The sequence below is a fragment of the Cyprinodon tularosa genome, unplaced genomic scaffold, assembly GCF_016077235.1.
Source record: "Cyprinodon tularosa strain WSP-4 unplaced genomic scaffold, ASM1607723v1 ctg71, whole genome shotgun sequence".
NCBI classification, from domain to species: domain Eukaryota; kingdom Metazoa; phylum Chordata; class Actinopteri; order Cyprinodontiformes; family Cyprinodontidae; genus Cyprinodon; species Cyprinodon tularosa.
In genome coordinates this window covers 2108537-2130227 of record NW_024039463.1, presented here as the reverse complement: position 1 = coordinate 2130227, position 21691 = coordinate 2108537, and the positions used below count along the sequence as shown (strand labels likewise).

The window sequence follows — 21691 nt, the reverse complement described above, 5'->3', positions numbered from 1 at the left end:
TCCCCCTCTGATGCCAGCCCTGCCTCAAGCACTCCATCCACAGCCACAATGCCAGTGAGACCACCTCGCTCAAAAAGAAAGAGGTGTCAGGTCTGCCCTAGCAATATGGACAGAAAAACCTACATAGTGTGCTTCACCTGCAACAAATATATCTGCAAAGAACACACCAAAAGTGTAAATATACACAAATATAAATATTGTATTCAAGTTCTATTGTGTGGGAAAAAAAGACTTGTTTTTGCCCTTTTTTTGAAGTAAATATATACGGGTCCAAAATGACCCGAAACACCATAGATGTTACTATATTTGATAATATTAAAATTAAAATCTTTTTTTTTTGTTGAACATTTATGAAATGTGTTTTAATATCTCTCAGTTGCACTCAGGTAACAGAACAACTGATTATTTTGTTGCCTTCTTCTCTTAAGGTTAATTTGACCACTTTTTAGACATTGAAAACGAGGGGTATGCTGCTAAAACAAAGGCCCAGGGGGCCACAAAAAATATTAAAACCAATCTTTTAATAGATAAGGGAGCCCAATCAGCTAAACAAGCGTTAAGAAAAACATTGGATGATGAAAGATTGTTTTTAGGGTATTTTATGGCTGATTTAATACTCGGGTCCAAAATGACCCGCTAACACTACAGATGGCAGCAGAAAGCTAACACAAGAGGAAGGTTAAGACATCCAGTATCTCCACTCCAACTCTTAACAGCAGGGGGCAGCTGAATACTGCAAATTCTGAGCAAAAAGGGATTTTTTTCAAATAATGCTTTCACTTGAACAGCACTGAGACAAAGGAAGGCAGCTCATAGACAAGACTTTCTCTTTTATTCAATAAATAACTTACATTATCAACAGTTGGCATGTGGAACCACATAAGATTTACACAGTTTGATCTTTCTGGCCTATCCCGGTCAGCTATTTTGTACAATTCGTTTAAAACATCAGAATGAAAAAAAAAACAAAACATAAAGTGCATCAAACTCAAACATACAAATGCCACAGAACAGTGTCCTACATTCTTTTTTTTTCAGGAAGGTGAGCTGAGTGAAAACATCTACGCTAAACAAGTGAGAGACTCATTCGGTTAAGGTGTGCCGTCTTTAAGACAGCTCTGTGGCATTTGTGTTGAAAAACAATAATAAAAAAACTTTTTTTTTTCAGAATAAGAGGCTCACATTCACCTAAAAAAATTTTTTGCACAAATCTGAAGGGATAACTTTGAAAAAAAATCTGTAATATGTAAATCTCAACACAACAATGCACAAAAATGTATGTACAATTCTCACAGAATACAAGTAGAACCAGAGACTGTAAAACACAGTTACACCTATTAACAAAAAGTTAAACAACACTAGTTTTTTCTTGTTGGAGCGTATTTAGAAGACATATTCAGAACAGCAGTGAAAGAGGCCTGGCGATACTTCAGCGTAAACGATAAACGACCGTAAAGCCCAGAGGGCTTCAACAACACGGATCAGATGCTGCAGCTAAAAGACTTCTTCCAACGAGGAGCATGTAATAACACGAACACACCAGGAAGAAAAAAAGAAGCTGTATTTCATCACTGTATGGTAAACACGAGTTTATATACAATGAAGTTTCCCTTAATGTGAAGAGTTTGAGGCTGAAAAATCAGATGTGAGGAGGCAAACGTTGGCACAGTGGGGCGTACTTTGGCAACAAACTCTGCCATGAGATCACCTTTTCCTTTTTTCCCCCCCTTCTCTTACAGATGTGCTTATTGTTCAGCCGCTGTGACTCAGTCAGTTCTCGGTCTGCAAGTGCTTAAAGCTAACCAGAGGTGACGTCTGCTGAGTCGAAACAGCCACCATCTTTATCGTTGTTAACATGGAGCTGTCACAGCCCGATGGGCTGATCTACCTCCTCCACAGCGACACTAACGCTGGTTCTCTCTCCTGCTCTCAGGCTTGAAAGACAAACACTGTCAGCTTAAACAATAGAAAGAACGGTTGTGTGTTACGGATAAACGACACATTTCTACTAATTCCAGTTAGCAATTTGGCAGAAGGAGGCTGCTTTGTCTTTTATGTCTCTCAAAAAAATTCTTGGAGCAACACATTCTCTCTCACTCTCTCCATATATATGTATAAATATATGGAAAATCCTGCTCTCAAAAGAACTCCAAATTAACCACAGATGCTGGATTATTCACACATGTTGTACTAATGCACACACACACACAACCTAACAATATGACTCATTAATCTACGCTGCAGACAACTGGAGACGTTGCTCTGACATCCTTTTGGCTGGGAGCTCCCCATCAAAATCTTAGGCTTTTCCAAAGCTGGAAACTAATCAAACATGGAGCTGCCTCTGGCCTTAGGTTAACAAAAGCCCCCTGTCAGGTCCCAATCCCCGCCCTCTCTCCAATCCCCCCCGCTCAGCCGCAGGAGCCACGGCTGGCCCTGGCACTGATGCGTGGATCAGAGGAGGGAGGATCAGCGGAGCCCTCTTTCTGCAGAAGATCATCTTGAGGGTTATTCATACGTTTTAATCCCAGGTGGACATCCTGAGCTCTTAGCTCTCTTCAAAGAGTAAAAACAGCTAAATGCATGTGATGACAAGCGGGTGAGAGAGTGGTGAGCGTCACCTTGTCATCAGGCAGACATCAGAACCACCAAAATGAGCTGCTGCAGAGGATGATATACGACACAGAAATGGTACTTCTACTTTCACTGACAGACGCGACATGAGGACACCGTGTCTGACAAACTACAGAAAAACTGTGCCACACAGTAAAACGGCCAGGAGGTTGAAGACCAAAACCGAAAGGACATCTCTGATCCCCTGTACTGCACTGCTTAGAGCATCCTTCTCATAGATGTGGTACCTGTTGCTGTTTGAGTGGAGCATTTTTACATCCTCAAAAGCGTAGTACGCCGCCAGGGTGAAGTTAATGTCTCCGGAGGAGAGGAGGTCAAACACGCAGGACTGAAAGTACAGATCTTCCACCGGAAGCCGTTCTTTGCACTTGGCCTTTGCCGACTTGTAGGTGAAGCCCTGTGTGCCAGCGACGCCCCGGGTCCTACTGGCACCCTGAGTCGCCTCCGCCGCCCGGGCTCTGAAGTTCCGGAAGTCGATGCGTTGGTTGGCTGGACAACCATGGAGACACAAATACAAGTCCTGGGTGTCGCCTTCCTCCACCGAGTTCACCACCTCCTCCGGCATTCGCACGGCGAAGGTCAGGTAGCGGCCCACCTGCCGGACCACGATGGTTGTTCCAATGTACTTGGCCTGGATTTCCACATGCTGCCCGGGAACCTTCTCCACCACTCGCAGAGTGTTGGCGCCGTAGCGGTCACCTCCGTTCTTCGAGCCGTCAGCGAACGCTGCTGGCAGGTCGTCCGTCTCTGCATGGTACATTTTCTGCTCGACGCATTCTTGGAAATTCCTGAAGATGATTGTCAGCTGGGGGAAAAAAAAGAAAAATATGTCAGGAAATAAACAACAAACAAACTCTAAACTAAGCAACTGTCTGCCTTTAGTAGCAGATGGCACCAAATGGTAACTTCAAACATTGCATCATATTATCCGATAGATTTACAGGGCCTATATCATGCAAAAAAAAACTTTTAAAAGTTTATAACTGTATACCACTCCTTCCTGAAAAAACCCAGTCAACAATCCTTTGCAACCTCTAAACGGTTTATTTTTTAACCATCTTACCATTAACTATTCCAAGCTTTTTCTTTTCTGCTGAAGAACAGATGGATCGATACATCAATTTAGTTTTTTTTTTTACGTTTTTTTCTTCTTGTAGCGGCCACTACGTGCAAGCATTTAGCAGCCATGCAATGAGACCATGTAAGACGCGTGCATTGCCGATCCCCCTCCTCTTTTTGTTTAAATCGAGACCGGTCTAACATTCATCAACATTATGTCTTTTTTTATTATGTAAATAGAGGAATATAAAGCAATATATGTCTATCGAACCAGCAGCACTTATCAGGGATTGGTTAGACTGATGTCAAAATATTCAGTATGGACACTGGCCTTAAAAAAAACTGAATTGGTCGATGTCTAGAAGAAATTCATCCCAACAGCCAACTCCATGTTTCCAAGCTGCAGGTTGCTGCAGCCCCTCCAGAGAAACCTAACAGCTGTTTCTCTGCTTAGCACTGACCTTACCTCACACACACACCGCATTCAACAGCACAGATTTCCTTACGTAAAATATTTTGACCATGTGCAACTATCCTTCCTTTACAGCTGACCACTACTTTATGCTGGAATATTACATTAAACAAAAACATGAGAAAAAAAAATACAAGGGGAATCAATTCTTAATAAAGGCTGCGCACATCAGAATTTAAGAGGGAAAGGTTTATAGTTTAGCAATGAGGACAAATTTGTGCTTCATCTCCCCCCCTTCTACCCCACTGAAGTTTCACATTTCAGGGCTGGCTCAACTTAGGGGGAGGCCAAGGTAAACGCCCTCCAAAAACATGAGTCCCTGGCCATGTTAAAATCAGCCCTTAGTTTGCAGACACAAAGACGATCTTTTCATAGCTCTGAAAAACCTGCCTGTGAACCCCCAGAACTATGCTCCCGAGAGTGGCGTCGGTCCAGGACACGGCGATATACTCTGCAGCTAATTAAGCAGGGCCGGTCAGAACTCTGCAGGCTCCGTTTCATGGGATACCAATGGGCCATTGTCCGAGCAGCAGTCTGGGGACAGCCAAATGCTCTGTTGTCTGTTTCTGACAAGGGGTCTACACAACACTCTATTAGCCTGACAACTAATGTGCTGCACCCGCCCTGCAGCCACCTTCCAACAGCTCGTTTCTTAAACGTTTCACTGAAGCCTCCATCGGTGCCGCCTTCTGAAAGAAGAGCGTTTTATTTGCTGCAGTGTGAATAGTGTTACAACCAACATGGCGCTCTGCTTTTTAAAGTAGATCTTTCACCAGAAGGCTCTTGTTTGCACAGGTGGCACTTGCTGCTGCTTTGTTTCCCCTTTTATCCAGAATCAAGCTCCTCTTAAAAAGCTGTCTCATTTTCTTCCAAGAATAGCAGCACAAAAAAAAATGCAATTCCCTTAAAAGCAAAATAAACCACAAATGCTTAATAAGCGTCATTTAGAAGCCTTGATTACAGAAAATTACAGTTCCTACAAATGTAAGTCGCTTTATTCAACCATCTAAGTACTTTTGGTTCTTGACCTCAATTACAATTGTTCCTGAGGCTCTGGCAAATCTGGGCCAACTCCATCATGATACCAAACTATAATTTAGCAGCAGTCATCCAAATGATCCACAGTGCCTTTAAACAAGATCATACTACCCTGCCTTCTGCAGATGAAGATATGAGGAAAAACCAAGTATGTGGACAGTAATGATCTCCAGCAGCAGAAACATCAGGCTAAGGTGAAATTAAAATAAATCCTTGCTTTGACATCTGCTGCAACATGTCGTTTAGAAGGATTATCAAGATCTCTGCGATTGTAGACTGGGCTTGGATTTCTGAATCCGTTATTATGGCACTAGTTCCAAACACTAACCAGACGCCACAGTTACACATAGAAGCCGCTCTGGAGCTCTGAGAAAGTGACCACATTAAATGGGAGGCGCACGCACAAATCGATACTTTAATGTGATCAAGAAAAAGTCTTTAGTTTCGTGTAGTTTTAAAAAATATGATTAAATAAATCATTGACCAATTTGGAATTGTTTTTTTTGTTTTACTTTTAGTGTCAATTTTAGAAACTAAAGCAATAAATGAAACTAAATAATGTGATTAAAAATCTTTAAGGTACACATCACCCATCCTGATTCCAAGTTGTATCTAATAATGTGTTTAAATCTAAAAAAATAAGTAAATAATAAATCCAGCACCTTTTAAATACTCTAGACCATAGATTTTTTTGAGTGAAAAATGTTTTCCTAGTTGGGTTTTACTACCTGTACCAATCTCAAAGAAACACAAAGCTAAGGTTGGGTCCCTTTAAGAACAGTTTGGAATATGAGATATTTATTTGGTTTGTTTAAAATATCTTAACTACAAAACAATTTAGGGTCAGGAGAATCATAGTTATTTTTATTCTTATTTCTAGCATCTGAAACTATTTATAGTCAAACTGTAATATTCCAATGTCTATCAAATGTCAAAAAAGTAACTATTGATGTCCGAATCTTATACTGATTTCCCGAAATTGGTTGAATATCGGTCAAAAAACTAAATCCGAATATGTCAGCCTGTGTTTAAAATCTGAGATATTTAGTTTACAAAAAACTCCTCTTCAGTCTGTTCATGCAACCCATTGATTAAGAATAAACAGGTCAGTTGTTCCCATGACTTTTGCTGACTGTATATAATTCCACAATTTACTATAAGTAAAACAAAATTTATATGCATGATTTTTGCTGATATCATATTAATCCAATCGCAGAACGAGTCCAAACTCGAAGCTGAAATATATACTAACTGGGGAAAAATACACAGCATATAATGGAGTTTAGCCTTTTAGGATTCCTAAACAACTCCTGCACATTAAAAAAAAAAAAAAAAAAGCAGAAGATTGGTCACATAGAAAAACAAAAACCCAACAGTGAGACAGAAGAGATCAATATAATTATCATGAAACTTTGATGCTTTATGCAAAAACATGAAAGACCTTATTATGTTAATAATTCTAGCTACACCAATTGTGTATTTATTGATTCTGACATGGAATCTTCATAAAGCTGAATGTTCATTATAAAAAGGTCCATCAGTAGATGTGTTAAAGGTGTATCCATTCCAGCACCAGTGTTTTTTCTAACATCATACATTCAAGTATCTAGGATTAACAAAATGATCCTCACCTTGCTTGTGGCCGTTGCCAAGGACCCTGGAAGCACAGGTGAGTTGGTCACCTGCACCGACAGGAATTTGTTATGGATGAGAGGCCAGGCTCCTTCCACCTTGCACGTCTGAAAGTCATCGCCAAAGGTCCTGAGGTGGGGGTCTCCGAAAAAGCCGCAGTGGGTGTAGTTAGGCTGCGCCGAGCTGCGCGTCAGACTGCGCTCGTAATGGCAGACCTCTGGGCCGTCAGAGCGCTCCTGGCTGTCGGTAAGGACGGGGGGAGGCGGGGGAGGAGGAGGCGGGGTCCTGGCCTGCGGCTGGAACATCGGCCCCTCTTTGGAGCAGTTCTTTTGGTTCATTAGGTCCTCGATGCCATGCTGGACAGAATGATAAGCCAGGTCGCCCCTGCAGCTCCGTGCCAGTCGGCCCACGCAGGTTTTGTACACCCGCAGAGCCGTGCAGTACTCCTCCTCCCCGAGTCCAGAGTTTGAGGTGACGGCCAGATATTCAGTGGTACACTTGATGACCTTGCACTGCAGGCTCACTGTCAGATGGGCAAAGGGAATCAGAAAGGTAAACACACCATCTAATAACAGGATATCAACACAAAAAGCTGGAAATAAAAAGTGAGAAGAGTATACACATTTCTATACTATATTGATATTCAATGTTCACACTTCAAGGAAGGAAAAATCTGTGTCCTTCACCATCTACCAAATGCAAAACCAGTCCATAGACTCCTAGTAATCTGACATATAAGGAATGCAGTTTATTATAGACAATAACTGTGGTTTGGTTCTAATCTACAAGTTTGCTGATAGTTTATCAACTATTGAGTTGTTCAAACAGATCTCAGGACGCCTAATTGCTGCACCATGTTTGACAAGTATCACCTTGGCCTAATAAAGCATTAATGTTTTACCACATCTTCCACCTAACGCCAATCATCTGACAATAAAAAAACCTTAACTTCAGGTATCACTGTGTTATGAGTTTGTTAACGGTCAGCTATTTAGTTGGGAAGCTGATAATACTGAGAGATGTGTAAATCAGTCTGACTATTCTGCGTTCACCAGAATAGTTCGGTTTGGTTAATTTAGTTCAGTTCAACTCATTTCACCAACAGTTAATTTTCAAGTTTTCCAATACACATTCACATGTTTAAAGAAAAGGATAAATTCACACAAGTAATTCAAATAACACAAGACTGAAAAAGAATAAAAAAATACTAAATGATAGTTTAGTAAAATAAAATATTGATTTTGAATAAATGTTTCTATAAAAAAACTGTCCCAGACAAATTAAAGGGCCATGCTTATGAACAGTGAACTAACATACCTGTCAAGAGGTGCAGAAGTCTGATCCTGAACATTACAGAAAACACCTGATTTCAGTGATTACCTCAAAGTGTTGCTCAACAAAATTTTAGTTCAAGAGCTCCATCAGAGTATGTAAACTTTCAAGCACCAATTTATATTGCTACAGCTGTGGCTATATAAATAAAATTAGAAAACATACCAGTAATTTGCAGAAGAAAAAAAAACAGTGTAAAAAGGTTCCATTTACACCCTGTAATATAAGGTTGATTTAATTCCAATCCACTGTGTTTCTATACAGTCTTAAAACATTTGGAGCCTATTTTTTTTTTATAAATAATTTTCCAGGTCTAAATGAAATTGGGAACAAAGAAAATTAAGCATAGATAAAAAATGGATTCCTTGCTTAATTGTCTGATGTGACAACACCAAAAAAGCTTTAAATATAGTTGATTTTGAAAAGTTTTTTATTTAAATGCGTGCTTTATCTGTGACTTGACACCACACAACTAGATTTGACCCTTTTAACCCTCTACATTTTACTTTTTGGACCTACAGAATAAATTCCCAGTCATTTAAAAATAATAGAAAACCCACTATGCTTCTCTTTATGGGTGCTGCTACAAAAAAATGCCAGAAAAAGCAAAATTCCAGCTATTTTTGGGTACCTAAGAAAACAAAAAATGGTACAATAAAATGTGCTTTAAGGAATCTGAATTTAGTGTAAGATTTTCCATTATTTCCTCAACAATTCATATATTTATAAATAGGCATGATTTAACTGAAGTTAGGCCTAAAAATGAAAATAAATAACAGATATCAGTTCTTTTCTTTTCTATAGACTTAGATTACCATTTTGAAACTTATACTTTAAAATCGTTAAATAATGATTAACTAAATATATACAAAAAATATAATAAATAATCCACAACTGAACATTTGCAACCCAGAATGTAAGGCCAAAAACTTATATATTTAGGCTATAAAGTTAGGTTATAAGTTATTGTTAATAAGTTATGCGTTATTGAATACAACCTATCCTAATGAAATCTCTGCAGTGAGTGAATCTGTGATTTAAAACTAACTTGTTTTTTCTTACCGGAGGGGAAAAGTGTGAAAAACACAGCGAGGACTTTGCACACATCAAGCGCCGAAGGTCTCCCTCTTTCCCCCATAACCATCCATCCAGCTCGGGGTCGCGCTTCTCTCCTCTCCCTGGTCACATGGGATTAAACAGTGGAGAAAAGTTAGAGCTGCAGCGCTCCCAACCAGAAGATAGTCCACAAAAACGCTGTCCGCCTTTCATCACTGCCTGGTTGAATAGAAGCTGATTTGCTGCCTGTTTTAGAGTCTGAGCTGAACAATAAGCTGCTCCTTCTGCTGGTGTTTAATGCGCTGCAGCCGCTCAGCTCTACTGGGAAGGTCCGCCTCCTCAGCCCCTAACCCTCCTTCTGCATGGTTTCCTATTACACCAGGGGCGGAGCTAGATGGGGGGACAGGGGTGGCCATGGCCCCCCTTAAGGGCTGGTTATACTCCTGCAGCAGTGTTCAGTGAGCTTGACGAACATTTTTGATTTATGCTCAATTTGTGCGGACGCTATGGGTCTAGATACGGCCAAGGCGGAGAGGAAGTGGGGGCGAGTTTGTCCGACAATGGAGGGATATGACGGCGAAAAATAGAGGGGATTGAGCTCTCTCTTTGGCTACGTTCACACTGCAGCCTGAAGCGACCCAAATCCGATTTTTTTTGCCCATATGCGACCTAGATCTGATCTTTTCATGGCTGTCTGAACAACACAGATCTGCTGCACTGTAGTCGACCAAAATCCCGGACGATTTCGAAATTCCCCCTGGACATTTTTTTTAGGTATGAAAAGTAGGAGAAGTGCGAGAAAAAGATAACGTCTGGTCAAGGGCGTAGGAATATGTTTACAATTGGGGGGGACACATGTCGGAAATCTGAGATTCGTAAATATTCAACAGAAACATGTCTTAAGTATGCTACTTTAAAAAAAGGCTATTTAATCTTTTACTTTATTCCTTTATAAATGTGTCTTGCAAAAATAATGCATTTAAAATTTACATAATGCATTTGTTCATAAGATGTGAGCATATCACCAAACAAAATGACTGGAGTCTTTTATTAAGCAAAGGGAGATGTCTTTCAAGGGCTTCAGCCCTTGGCATATTTAGTGTCCGCATACGCACTAGAAAATCAAATATTTCAGTTGGATTAAAAACAATTCAGTAGGCCACAGAAGTGCAAAGTTTGATATGTTTTATTTTGTCAAACTTGCAATAATGGTCAAAAATGAATTTATATAGATTGACTGACAGAGGGAGCTGACAGTGTGGTGAAGAATTATGGACAGGGCGCTTTGAAGCATCTGGTTCAAAAACGCATTATCAACCTTTGGTAGAAATCCATCTATCCTTCCATTTTCTGTACACCCTGTCCCTTAGTGGGGTCAGGAGGTGCTGGTGCGCCAGTCTGTCCCGACCTTTGGTAGAAATGGCGTCTTTAATTCCAATTTGCAGTACAGAACAGAGAAAACTACAGAGTTGTCAATGTTGTGTTAATCTGTTTATAGTCTAAAAAGAGGAGCCAGCAGTTTATTTGAGGAAATAAAGGTGCAGAAGTTAATTAGTTGGTTAATTAGTGGTTGTGCAGCAGTTCGCTGCTAAGAATTAAAATTAATTCTCCCTGTGGTTTTAACTAACGATCAGGAGCGCGGCAGGTATAACATCTGTCCATTTCGGCGAATCAAAACCACACAAAAAATAAAAAATCCCAGACCGGGCTAATTTCAACACAAGTTGTGTAAGGTGACTGTTACTCACACTGACGTTTCTCTTTTTAAAAAATCTGAGTAAGTCCTACTGCTGTTTAAGCCTTTTAGTTGGTGGTGGCATTGTACTGAAATGAGATATATAAAAAAAAAATAACATTTTGGCTAGCGTGGCAAACATCTAGAGAAAGTTAGCAGTTAAATATTGGATGAGTGATCAGCCCAAGACTACGGAAGAGGATTAGGGCCACTGAAAAAAGTTAAGTGATTTTTTAATTTTATTTCAGTTTAATACAGGAAAAAAGTCAGAATTCTGACTTTTTTCTCAGAATTCTGACTTTTTTTCACAGAATTCTGACTTTAATCTCATAATTCTGACTTCTTTCTCAGAATTCTGACTTTAATCTCAGAATTTTGGATCTTAATGTAGATGGGCACCATGAAGGTAGAGATGTGGAGCATTCAGCTTCACTGATAAAGATGTGAGTTGTTTGAGATGGCCAGTGACATATTGGTGAAAAATTACAGAATTAGGCAACTTTTGATGTGCCCGAGGGGTCCCCCTTATAAATGGAGGAGCAGAAGGTCATTAAAACAAGAGAGCTAGTCTCTAAAACAGACATGGCTATGGCTTGATGCTAACATGTTTGTTTTTAAACATACTTTTGTTATATTACATTTGTGTTGTGTTTTCCAAATAGTGTAGAAAATGAATGGTGGGTTTATAATGTTTACCTTTTATGAGCAGGACAGGAAGCAGAGAAGTGTAGCATTACCTCCAACTAGTTAAACTCATAATTATGAAGTTATTCAACAAATTCCTCAAGTAAAAAAGTGCAACTTTTATTTTTTATTTATTTATTTTTTACCAGATTTGTTGATTAATTTCAAAATTATGTATTCCTTCCAAATTTCCAAATCTGAAGAATTTTTTAAACCAATATCTACATTATTTAACATTTAGTTTGTTTTAGCAGTACTTCCTGTTATATTTCTTTATACGTATATTTTACATTTTCTTGCACAGCAAGCTCAGCAGATTTGAAATTGTGTGCTTGTGTACAAGTAGTAAATCTTTACTCTAAACATATATTCTGGTTATTTTTTTAGTTAGACCTTCTTGTTTTTATATATCTGTATAGTACCCCCCCCCCCCCCAAAAAAAAAAAAAAACACTGTAAATTGATTAGAAATATTAATCATCTGTCAGATTTCTGAGAAAAAAGTCAGAATTCTGAGATTAAAGTCAGAATTTTGAGGAAAAAAGTCAGAATTCTGAGATTAAAGTCAGAATTCTGAGAAAAAAGTCAGAAGAAAAAAGTCAGAATTCTGAGATTAAAGTCAGAATTCTGAGAAAAGTCAGAATTCTTACTTTTTTACCCATGTTAAACTAAAAAAAAATTTAAAAATCAGTTAACTTTTTTTTTTCCAGTGGCCCTAATCCTCTTTCGTACAAGACTAAGATGACTAAACCAAAAAGATTCAGTTTCTATATATGAAAGTGAACTGACAACAAAGACGTTTTAAATAGGCAGCATCCCGACAGACCATTTTACCTCTTTCACAAGTTTCTGACTTCTGTATCGCTGTTTCCCTCCCTTCACTCTCACTCAGCAGTTCAGAGAGGGGAGGGGGAGTACAGTGACGTAACGCTATGCTGCGCCTTCAAAATAAAAGCACGCTAGTAAAAAAATGTCAAAATCTAATATTTTGCGGTACAATTTTTTGGGGGGGACATATCCACCTGGCTTTTATATTGGGGGGGACATGTCCCCCCCGTCCCCCCCGCTTCCTACGCCGCTGCGTCTGGTCACCCCACCATATCAACAATTTGATATTTCAGTGAGTAAATGCTTGTTGCTATGATGCGTCTTTGCTCGGCAGCTCCCCTTGTTGTAAACCAACCAATTAGCGCACAGCTAATCTAAATATTCATGGGCATACTTAGATTAGATTAGATGATTAGATGAGCTTTATTGATCTCACAACATACCATAAAAGGAAGAAAACCTGTCATTTCATTCTAGGACTTTTAACCAGGCTTGAATAGCCTGGTTAAAAGCAAATATGCCATTTTCATGCCAACCAATGTTACGCACCTATTCAAGGACCTTAAAGACCAGCACCAAATACCCTATAGAATCATTATATGACCCTTTTAAGATAGTTGCATTGAGTGAACTTTCTATTCAATTAGTTTTAATTCACATTCTATGTCTTATTAGGTCAATATAAATTCACATTTTAGGAGTTTTACATATTTTTGACTTAAATTAAGTTAAAATTACCTTTTTCTATAAAAAAAATCTCAATTAGGACTCAATAAAAAGTGATAAAATCAGCTGTAAAAGTTTGAGATTTTTTTTTAAATTTGTTTTGATAAAAACATTTAGCAGATGAAAACTGGGATCCTATCTCAATACTCCTGAAGCTATCACCTTATTGTTCTTAAAGGGGATGTAAGAGGATGTACTGGCTGGAGTAAAAAAAAGCAACAAAAAAATACACCATTGTAGATCAATTAGTGTTATAGCATTAGCCTGTGTTACTCATAATGGTTAGCGTAGCGGTCTGCATGGTGGCACAGTTTGTAGCACTGTTGCATTGCAGCAAGAAGGTTTCTGGTTTAATCCTCAGTACAGGGTCCTTCTGTATAGAGTTTGCTTGTTCTCCCTGTGCATTCTCTCTGGGTACTTCGGCTTCCTCCAGGTCTGAGTGTATGTGTGCATGGCTGTATGTCTCTATCTTGCACTCTGACAGACTTGGGACCTGTCCAGGTGGTACCCTGCCTCTCGCCCATAGAATACCTGAGATAGTCACCAGCCACTCTGTGACCCTGATGGAATAAGCGGGATAAAAATGGATGGGTTAGCATTGCAGAGCAAGCCAAAGGCATGACTGATTAGCCACTACTTAATAAGATTGCCATTAAAGAGTATTGAGACTGTTTGTAAATAGATAAATTAAAATATTTAGGCTCAGCCAGTTAAACTAGGCACACTCTTCGGGAAACAAATCTGTATTGGTTCTTGTGATGCTCTAAACAGGAGGCCCCCAAAATCTAGTTCAACTTAAGACCCATTACAACCTTAGAATGACATGTTGCTGGGTTTATTAATCTGGAAATCCTACTGCTTAACAATTATGCAACTAGTACAATACATGTTACGAGTTTCAACTTTAAAACTAAAAGAATACACTATAAATATATCCGAAAATCTCAGTTTGTTCAGAGAGTTCTTAAGAAAACAATCAATGCACCCTTAGAACCTGGTTTGAGAACCATGGGCCTTAGGGAGGCACGTCATAAGTCGATCCTTGGGGGCAGGAACCATCTCAGTACAGTATATTTTTTAAGGAACACCATCTTGACCTTTTATAACTAGATTTTTAGTAATCACGCAGTTGAATTGGTTGAAGAAACTATTTGCAAACGGTTATATTCTTATTTATAAACTAATAGTTTATTAGGGGTATTCAGTTACAGTCATTACAGTTCAAGCAGTTAAACACAGGCTCAATGTTCACAAAAAAAAAAAGATAATTTCAAACTTCTTTTATTCACTTTTGGTGTTTTTTTTTTATTCTTATTACAAGTACTAAACCTGTAAATACTGCTTTCATACTACTATCATTCTTGAAGCAATATTCTACAGTATTTCCTTAGACCTTTTTTGGTTCTCTTGTTATCATAAAGGTTCTTCGAGGCTATAATTACAAATGGGAATTTTTAGGGTTTAAAACCAACCCTGACTTTAAAATCCAAAATGGCCACCTTGCATGTAAAACTTGGTATCAGAGGCAAACAAAAAAGCTTATTTGCACTTTGTATGATTAGTATTTCATTGGATTTTTCAGAAGCCTGACATAACACATGCTGAAATGGTAGCTAGACACATTACTATTTACTTGTATATCCTAGCCTTGTCACTGAGGCAGTCATTTAGTAAATTAGCCTTTCATATTGGTTATTTTGAACTGGTTATCATCACCAGATCTGAACAGTTACATGGGACACCAGCAGTAAAGTTTCTTGTTCACTATTGTCTGCCTCGGTTTATGCAGAGTTTTCCAAATTTTCCTCACTGTTCTTTTCATCAGAAGCAATTAAAAATATTTTAGCTTATTACCTATTCCTTATTAGTTTTACGTTATAGGTCATTTGTTGCCTTGCAAAGAATTAGCACCCATATTTCTTTCAAGGAGGACATCCTAAGTACCACTCAAGGTTTGTGTTCTGCAGTTTGGGAACAATGGCTCTATGCCCCAGACAAAAGTGTTTACAAGTAGAATATAAATCTTTTTACCCCTAAAGGTCCAATGTTAGCTGTGCTGTGGACCAGGTGTGTGCAATTTTCTATTTCCACTAAAATCTTCCATAAACATCTTTAAATCCATGTGTTTCACACATTCTTCAATGGAGAGTTGGCACAAGTTAACACAAATTACTAATGAATATAACAATAAATCAATCTGCTGGTTGAATTATAGATTAATCATTTTGGTTGTGAAACATTCTGTTTCCCAGACCAATATAAAAAAAAGAAATATTCACAAGCTCTTGAGTAAAATTATGTGCAATTTTAATTGTAAACACAACTCTTTCTGTCCTCTAATAACCAAAACAAAACTGATAACTACCCCCCTGAGCATTGCATCAAAAAGACATTGACAATATCACATTTTCTTTTGTTTAAACAAGATGAAAATGATTATGGAACTTGTTTAAAGATGATCAAACAGGATAACTAGGCCTGTTTTTTAACAAAGATTTTCCCGTAGCTTATGGGCTCTTTTCCAAAGCTAAATGAAGATCAGGGCTTAAATAGCTATAAAAAAATGTCCATGTATGAAGTGTACACTATAGCTTTCAGTGGGTTAGGTATAATACTTAGAGATAACATACAGCTCAGACAAAATGGACCAAAGTGTAATTTTAAAAAGTAGTTAAAGTATAGAATCATTCTCTGTGTAATATAGATAGAGTTTTTCCTCAGTTAGTTTATTAAGAAGTGAAACCTGAGAGAACGGAAACCTCCAACGAAGGACCTGCAGGGATTTTTAAATATAGTCCTTTAGAAAAACAAAAATCGTAACAGGCATTTAAATCCTGATAGAATACCCAATATCTGTGTCAGCCAGGAGAAGCCTAGTTGGTTAACACCCTGATAAATCCGCAACAAGAAGGGCACCTAATTATTTAGTGTTTCATTTTATTGACTTGGATTTAAGTGCAGTTTCACTTTATATTAAGAGGTTTTAGCAAATTTCCTTAGATAACCGAAAATTCTGCTCAAATCCACTCCCTTCAAACACATCACACTTCTTGATTAGCTTTTATTTTCACAAATGGTTACATTAGCGCTGGCTTTCATTACTATTCAAGCTGAACCCACACATGATGGATGGCTGCATATACGCTCAGGTTGTAGCTGGCTGTACAGTGTTTTTCCACCGGAGTGGTGAACGTCTGTGAGGTTTCTGTCCCCTCTCGCGGTTGATGGATATGTTCCCATACAATGAGGTCTGAGCCTACACATGTTTTTCAACAGGGGTGGCCCTGTGCAGAGACTTACATCCAACACTAATATGCTGAGCGTTCACATCTGAAATGAATGAGTGCAGCTGAAAGCTCTAAGCTGCTTCTTGCTGAAAATCTTTTTGATAAATCATGGAACATTTTTTGGGGCTGTGGCAGAGAAGCTGTGGCTGCTGCAAAACTCAGAGGAGTAAATTGTCATTTAACACCCTGAAGGCTTTGATGTGAATATTTTTATGATGTGTTACTGGTCGATTCCTGGCAAGAAAAGCCCCACAGCATACCAAATATGATCGTGTGTGTTCCATCTTTTATTCCACTGGCACACAGTTTGCTGAGGCTCATAATTAGTTAACAAATTATTGTTGTTAAAGCCGCTACAAATGACAAAAATATAACTAACTTATTGTATGGTGCAAAAGGTTTCTAACTACCTAGAAAAATCTTAAGTTAAACATGCGTCCTACTTTCCCACCAGCACTCTTGAATTTTTATTATTTTATACCCTTTATGCTTTCTAAAATCTCAGTATGTCTGATTAAATTTTGAATGTCATTGAATGCTTATGTGTTATGATAAAAACAAAAATCAAAAACTAAGAACCTTACTAGATAATGATTGGAGTTTGATGCAAACATAGACCTCAGCCCTTGCTAAATATGATTAAATTGAATTTCAGCTAATCTGAAATGCAATCCATTATTCTATTGTTATAAACTGCTGGTTGTGCAGATGTTTTGTAGTTGCATTCAACTGTTTGAATACAAAATGCCCGTTGTGTTAAATAACACAGTCTAAGCAGAATAGATTAAAAATGTCTGGTTTGTGAACTACTTAAATGATTAATAACAGTAAAATACGATGCTAAATAAGTACTTCAAATAATTTAGTGGTATAAATGATTATTTTATTTTGTTATTTCTAATTGATTGAGTGTAAAATTAAAAAAAGAATATTCACACAGTAACATTGAATAATATCTTCCAATATAAAATGCAAGCAATGTTTGCAGGCACAAATGTTAAGCTTTATAAACATTAATCTAAATTATAAACTTAAATCATAAAAGACTTAGAAATCCAAATAACAATTAAGAAATATAACAGATAAACTGCAATGTAGCAATAATAATAGTCAACAGTCTTAATATTTTCTATAATAACCAAAATTTTTATTTCCAGTGATCTTATTCGAATAAGACCACTCCAAATATATTCAGCTTTTTAAATTTAAATCTAATAATCTTGCAAATTGAATATTTTACTGCTACATGATATCATTAGAAAGTATAGCCACAAAAGCTATTAGAAATGTCATATCAGGGCATTTCAATGATCAATAGACCAATTCTAGTTAACCTAAATCTATATTCACAGCCCTACTGGAATCACTCTCACCAGCTGCCTGCTCTTATCAAGCTACATGTCACTTTAAGAAAAAAAAACTAAAAAACATACCAGCTATTTGGTTGGTTGATGGGATCTTGTCAATAGAGATTCTTGTCTTAATGCATGACTGTATTATGAAATTAAGAATGCGGGCAACCAAGGCTTTAATAAATAGAGATGCACCAATCAGCTGTCCTGAGAATCGCTTGATTTTTCCCTTAATTTTCAATGTATAAAAACTAAGAACTCAAATGATTTTAAAATTAACATGATCTTCTTTCACTTTCCATTGAATTTAAAACTCTAAAGCTCTATTAATAAACAGGCAATTTGATGTCTTTAATGGGTCTATATGTGATTTAAGGTCATTGGAATGAGAAAAAACAAAAAACAAAACAAAATCTAGATGTTTGAACTGTCAGGTAATGTTAACGAAACAGGTAATATAGTTATAGGTAAACCCTGATAGATAGATATTTCATTTTAAATGCAGAATTAAAGATACATGCTTCTTTTGATCTGTTGGTTTTATTAATTATGTTATATAATACATAATTTAAAACCAACCTAACCACATTATGGTACACTTCATAATCAAACTACAACATAAGTGAGCTGCTGCTTTCTATATTAATTAAAGTATCCTTCCTTTCTCCAACAGATGGCGCTTGTTAGATCTAATCTGAAAGCTGAAATCTTGACACAAACGCACATGGCTTTTACTAGGGCAGGCAAACCTGTCATTAAATGTGAGCTACATGGACAAATCGGTTATTGTGCTAATTGGAGCTGTCAGGCTTTAAAAAGGCGAAAATTAGCAATCCGGCAAGTTTTTTTTAGCCTGTTATAAGCAAGAAAATAACCCTTTATTACTGTCAAATAGAGTGGTTGTTACTGATCTGAATGCTGTTATTCCTAGAAAAAACAACTGGATGAGCCTTTAAATAAAAGAAAAGGTGGTAAATGTATTTATGTATTATAAATTTATTTTGTTGCATTTTTAATTCTTGGATTAAACTGTTTGATCATGCTGCACAAATGTAAATTTCTCGCATTGAAAATTCAATATGCACAAAATATGCAAAAGGAAATGTAACATGCAAATAAATAAAAAAAAATAAATAAGAGGGGGAAAAAAAGGATATGACATAGACCCACCTTTGAGGCTGCATGGGCTCTGCAACTCAGGAGTTCTGCAGGAACCCAGAGGACAGCGAACAGAGAGGAAGCAGATCCCTGACCAAAAATAAATAAATAGAAGAAAAAACTCCCCTCAGACACCAGACTGTCACACTAATCCGTAATCACACGCAGTCCGCGGCTCTTTGAGGGGAAAATCCACCGATCCGTACATGGTGGTGTCCGTAGGATCAGTTCCTCTGCGCGCAGCTCCTCTCTGCAGCCAAATCAAAGTGTCTCTCCCTTTCAAGCTGCCACCTCTCGCACCCGGCGGACTCGGATCTCTCCAGCCATCGCTTCACTCATTCCGCATCAGTCGATCGGAAAGCAGACATTAAGAGAGATTAAGTCTAAGTAATTGGCCTCATCCAGGGTGTTAGTTATGGCGAGAAGGAAAACAGCCCTGAGGGCAAAGCTGCTGCGCACAGTCCGATCCGCTGCCTGGATGTTGTGAAACGGCTTGTTAGAAAGTGTGAGAGAGACAATGATGGGCTCTGCATGACGCCGCATGGAAGCCCTCAAATCCCAGAACCTCCCCTGCTGTTCTGCTTTTGCATTGGAGAGAAGTGAGCTACAGATCAGGTCGCAGCAGCTGCAAAGAAACTCAAAACTGATTCAGAGAATCACTGCGTTTATCTAAAGCCAGTTTAAACCAAACCCTAATTGTCCTTATCACTGATGACACCTCAGCTACATGCCTTCAGCTTAAAATTCTCTACCGTTTTCACACTAGTTTATTCAACTTTAACAGAGGTGTAATTGATGCCTTAGGTTGATTGGCAACAAATGGCCCCAACTGTCAGATTATGACCCTCATTGCACGCTCATCTTTGCAAATCACAGGTTTCGGAAGAGACAAATCCACAATAATCAAGATTTAATAGAGGATCAGATGGACAAATGTTTTCCAGTTGGGGGAGAGGGGCTAGGCAGTGCTGTTAAAGCAGGAGGAAGGCTGCTGCACCTTTGTTTAAGGATCAGACTGAACCACAACCTCCCCCTCCCTGCTTTTAAAGCTTTCCAAGCTTCAACAACTTAACAGATTCTCCCTACGTTCCAGTTTCCCTCCAACCCTCTGCGGCTGGTAAAGCAGCAGAAACAATCAGGATTTTCACAGACTGCCAGGGTTATGTCTGACTCTGATGCAACACAAACTTAGAGCTGTTTAAAACCTGACTTTGCCAAATAAGCCGGCGAGTTTGGGGCCCATCGGGCTGATTCTGCAGGTGCTATATGCAGAAAGTATACAGAAAAGTATTTATACCCTGATTCTTTTCAGCATGTGTCATGTTACAACATATCCAAATGTCATTCACTGGGATTTAATTTATGCATCAACTTAAAATAGAGCAAAGTAAAAGAAAAGAATGTATGAGTTAGATATTTTTTTTATTTATATTAAGCTTCCACTAAATTTAAAGCTGCAAGTCCATTGTGTTGTACCATACTAAATACATCTTTATCCAAAACCTTCCAGTGTAGGTTTTTAGGTTCAGTCACCAAACTCCATGTTTTCTGCATTACTTTTGATTTTTGCTTCATTAATCTTTCTTTTTTTTATTTAGAAAACATGGAGCCAAAATGTTTAATTTGGGTCTCCTCTTTAAGATCACCCTCCTAACCAAAATAGATTTTTTGCAAACATTAAATTAGACTTTGTATAACTTTCTTTCCACAATGGCTTTCTTCTCGCAATACTTAAATTCTGCCAGTTTTGTAGAATGCCATCCTCTTCTCATACCTTATATATTGGTCTCTACGTGTCCTCCAGTTACACTTGGCTTTTTATCCTTTTTCTTCAACTGTCTAGAAGCTTTCAGATAATAGATGTATTTATATTGATTCTAAATGGCATGTTGATCAATTGACTCTTTGAATAAACTGATTTAACCCTGTACTTGGCTATTGCTAGGCTGTCACAAAAAATAAATTGTTGAAAACTTGTGATTGTAAATTGACAAAGGTTTCAATATGGAACACAACCATCACATTGCGTCATTCTTTAGCACTAAAAGCTATGTTAACCTCCATAATGTCCGTCTTCACTAAATGTCCTTCTCTCCCCATATGGCCAGCGACAGGCACTGGATTTTACAGTGATGTCAGAGCAGGACATGAAAGAGCGACACCCCAGAGGGAGAAGAATGGCTTTAAAGTTGCATGATGCTTGCTCCTATCACAAACACAGCTGGTGCACAAACTCCTTTTCTAAAGGTATTGCAGCAAAGTGTTAAAAGCCTGCAGGCTTTATGTGCTATTTGTCTGAATTGCTTAAATGCCCAGATTGTTTTATAAGCAAGCATATAATTCTGGTTTAGGCTTGATTTTATAGAAACCCAGTGACAATTATCCATTTGTCATAACAAATATAGCAAAGATTGATGCCTATACTCTTGGGGGATCCTGCGTTTTTGATTATATAACAGTGATTTTCTACAGCATAGTATTAGAATAAAAATCAGCAGAGCTGAAAATCCCCATGAGACCATGTGTGGAAGAGAAACTATTGAACCCACAAAAAAAGTTTATTGTAAAAACTTGTTCTGGAGATCAAACATTGTAATGCAAATACTAGCGTGTCGATTTTGTAAGAGTTTGCACAAATTTTTTTATTTATTCTGTGACTTGATTATTCATAACCCATTTCAGCAATTTCAAGAACAGTC

At 38.0% G+C, this 21691-nt stretch overlaps 1 protein-coding gene across 1 annotated transcript; it reads right to left on the bottom strand.

Annotated features, from left to right (window-relative positions):
• Positions 1 to 810: 810 nt before the first annotated feature.
• rgma (repulsive guidance molecule BMP co-receptor a) lies at positions 811 to 19611 on the bottom strand. The gene is made up of 4 exons (XM_038268783.1): positions 19005 to 19611; positions 9230 to 9345; positions 6835 to 7358; positions 811 to 3439 (listed from the first exon to the last, which is right to left on the bottom strand). The coding sequence occupies exons 1-4, from the start codon at positions 19016 to 19018 to the stop codon at positions 2744 to 2746; spliced, it is 1350 nt and encodes a 449-aa protein (XP_038124711.1). The 5' UTR covers positions 19019 to 19611; the 3' UTR covers positions 811 to 2743.
• Between the last annotated feature and the right edge of the window lie 2080 nt (positions 19612 to 21691).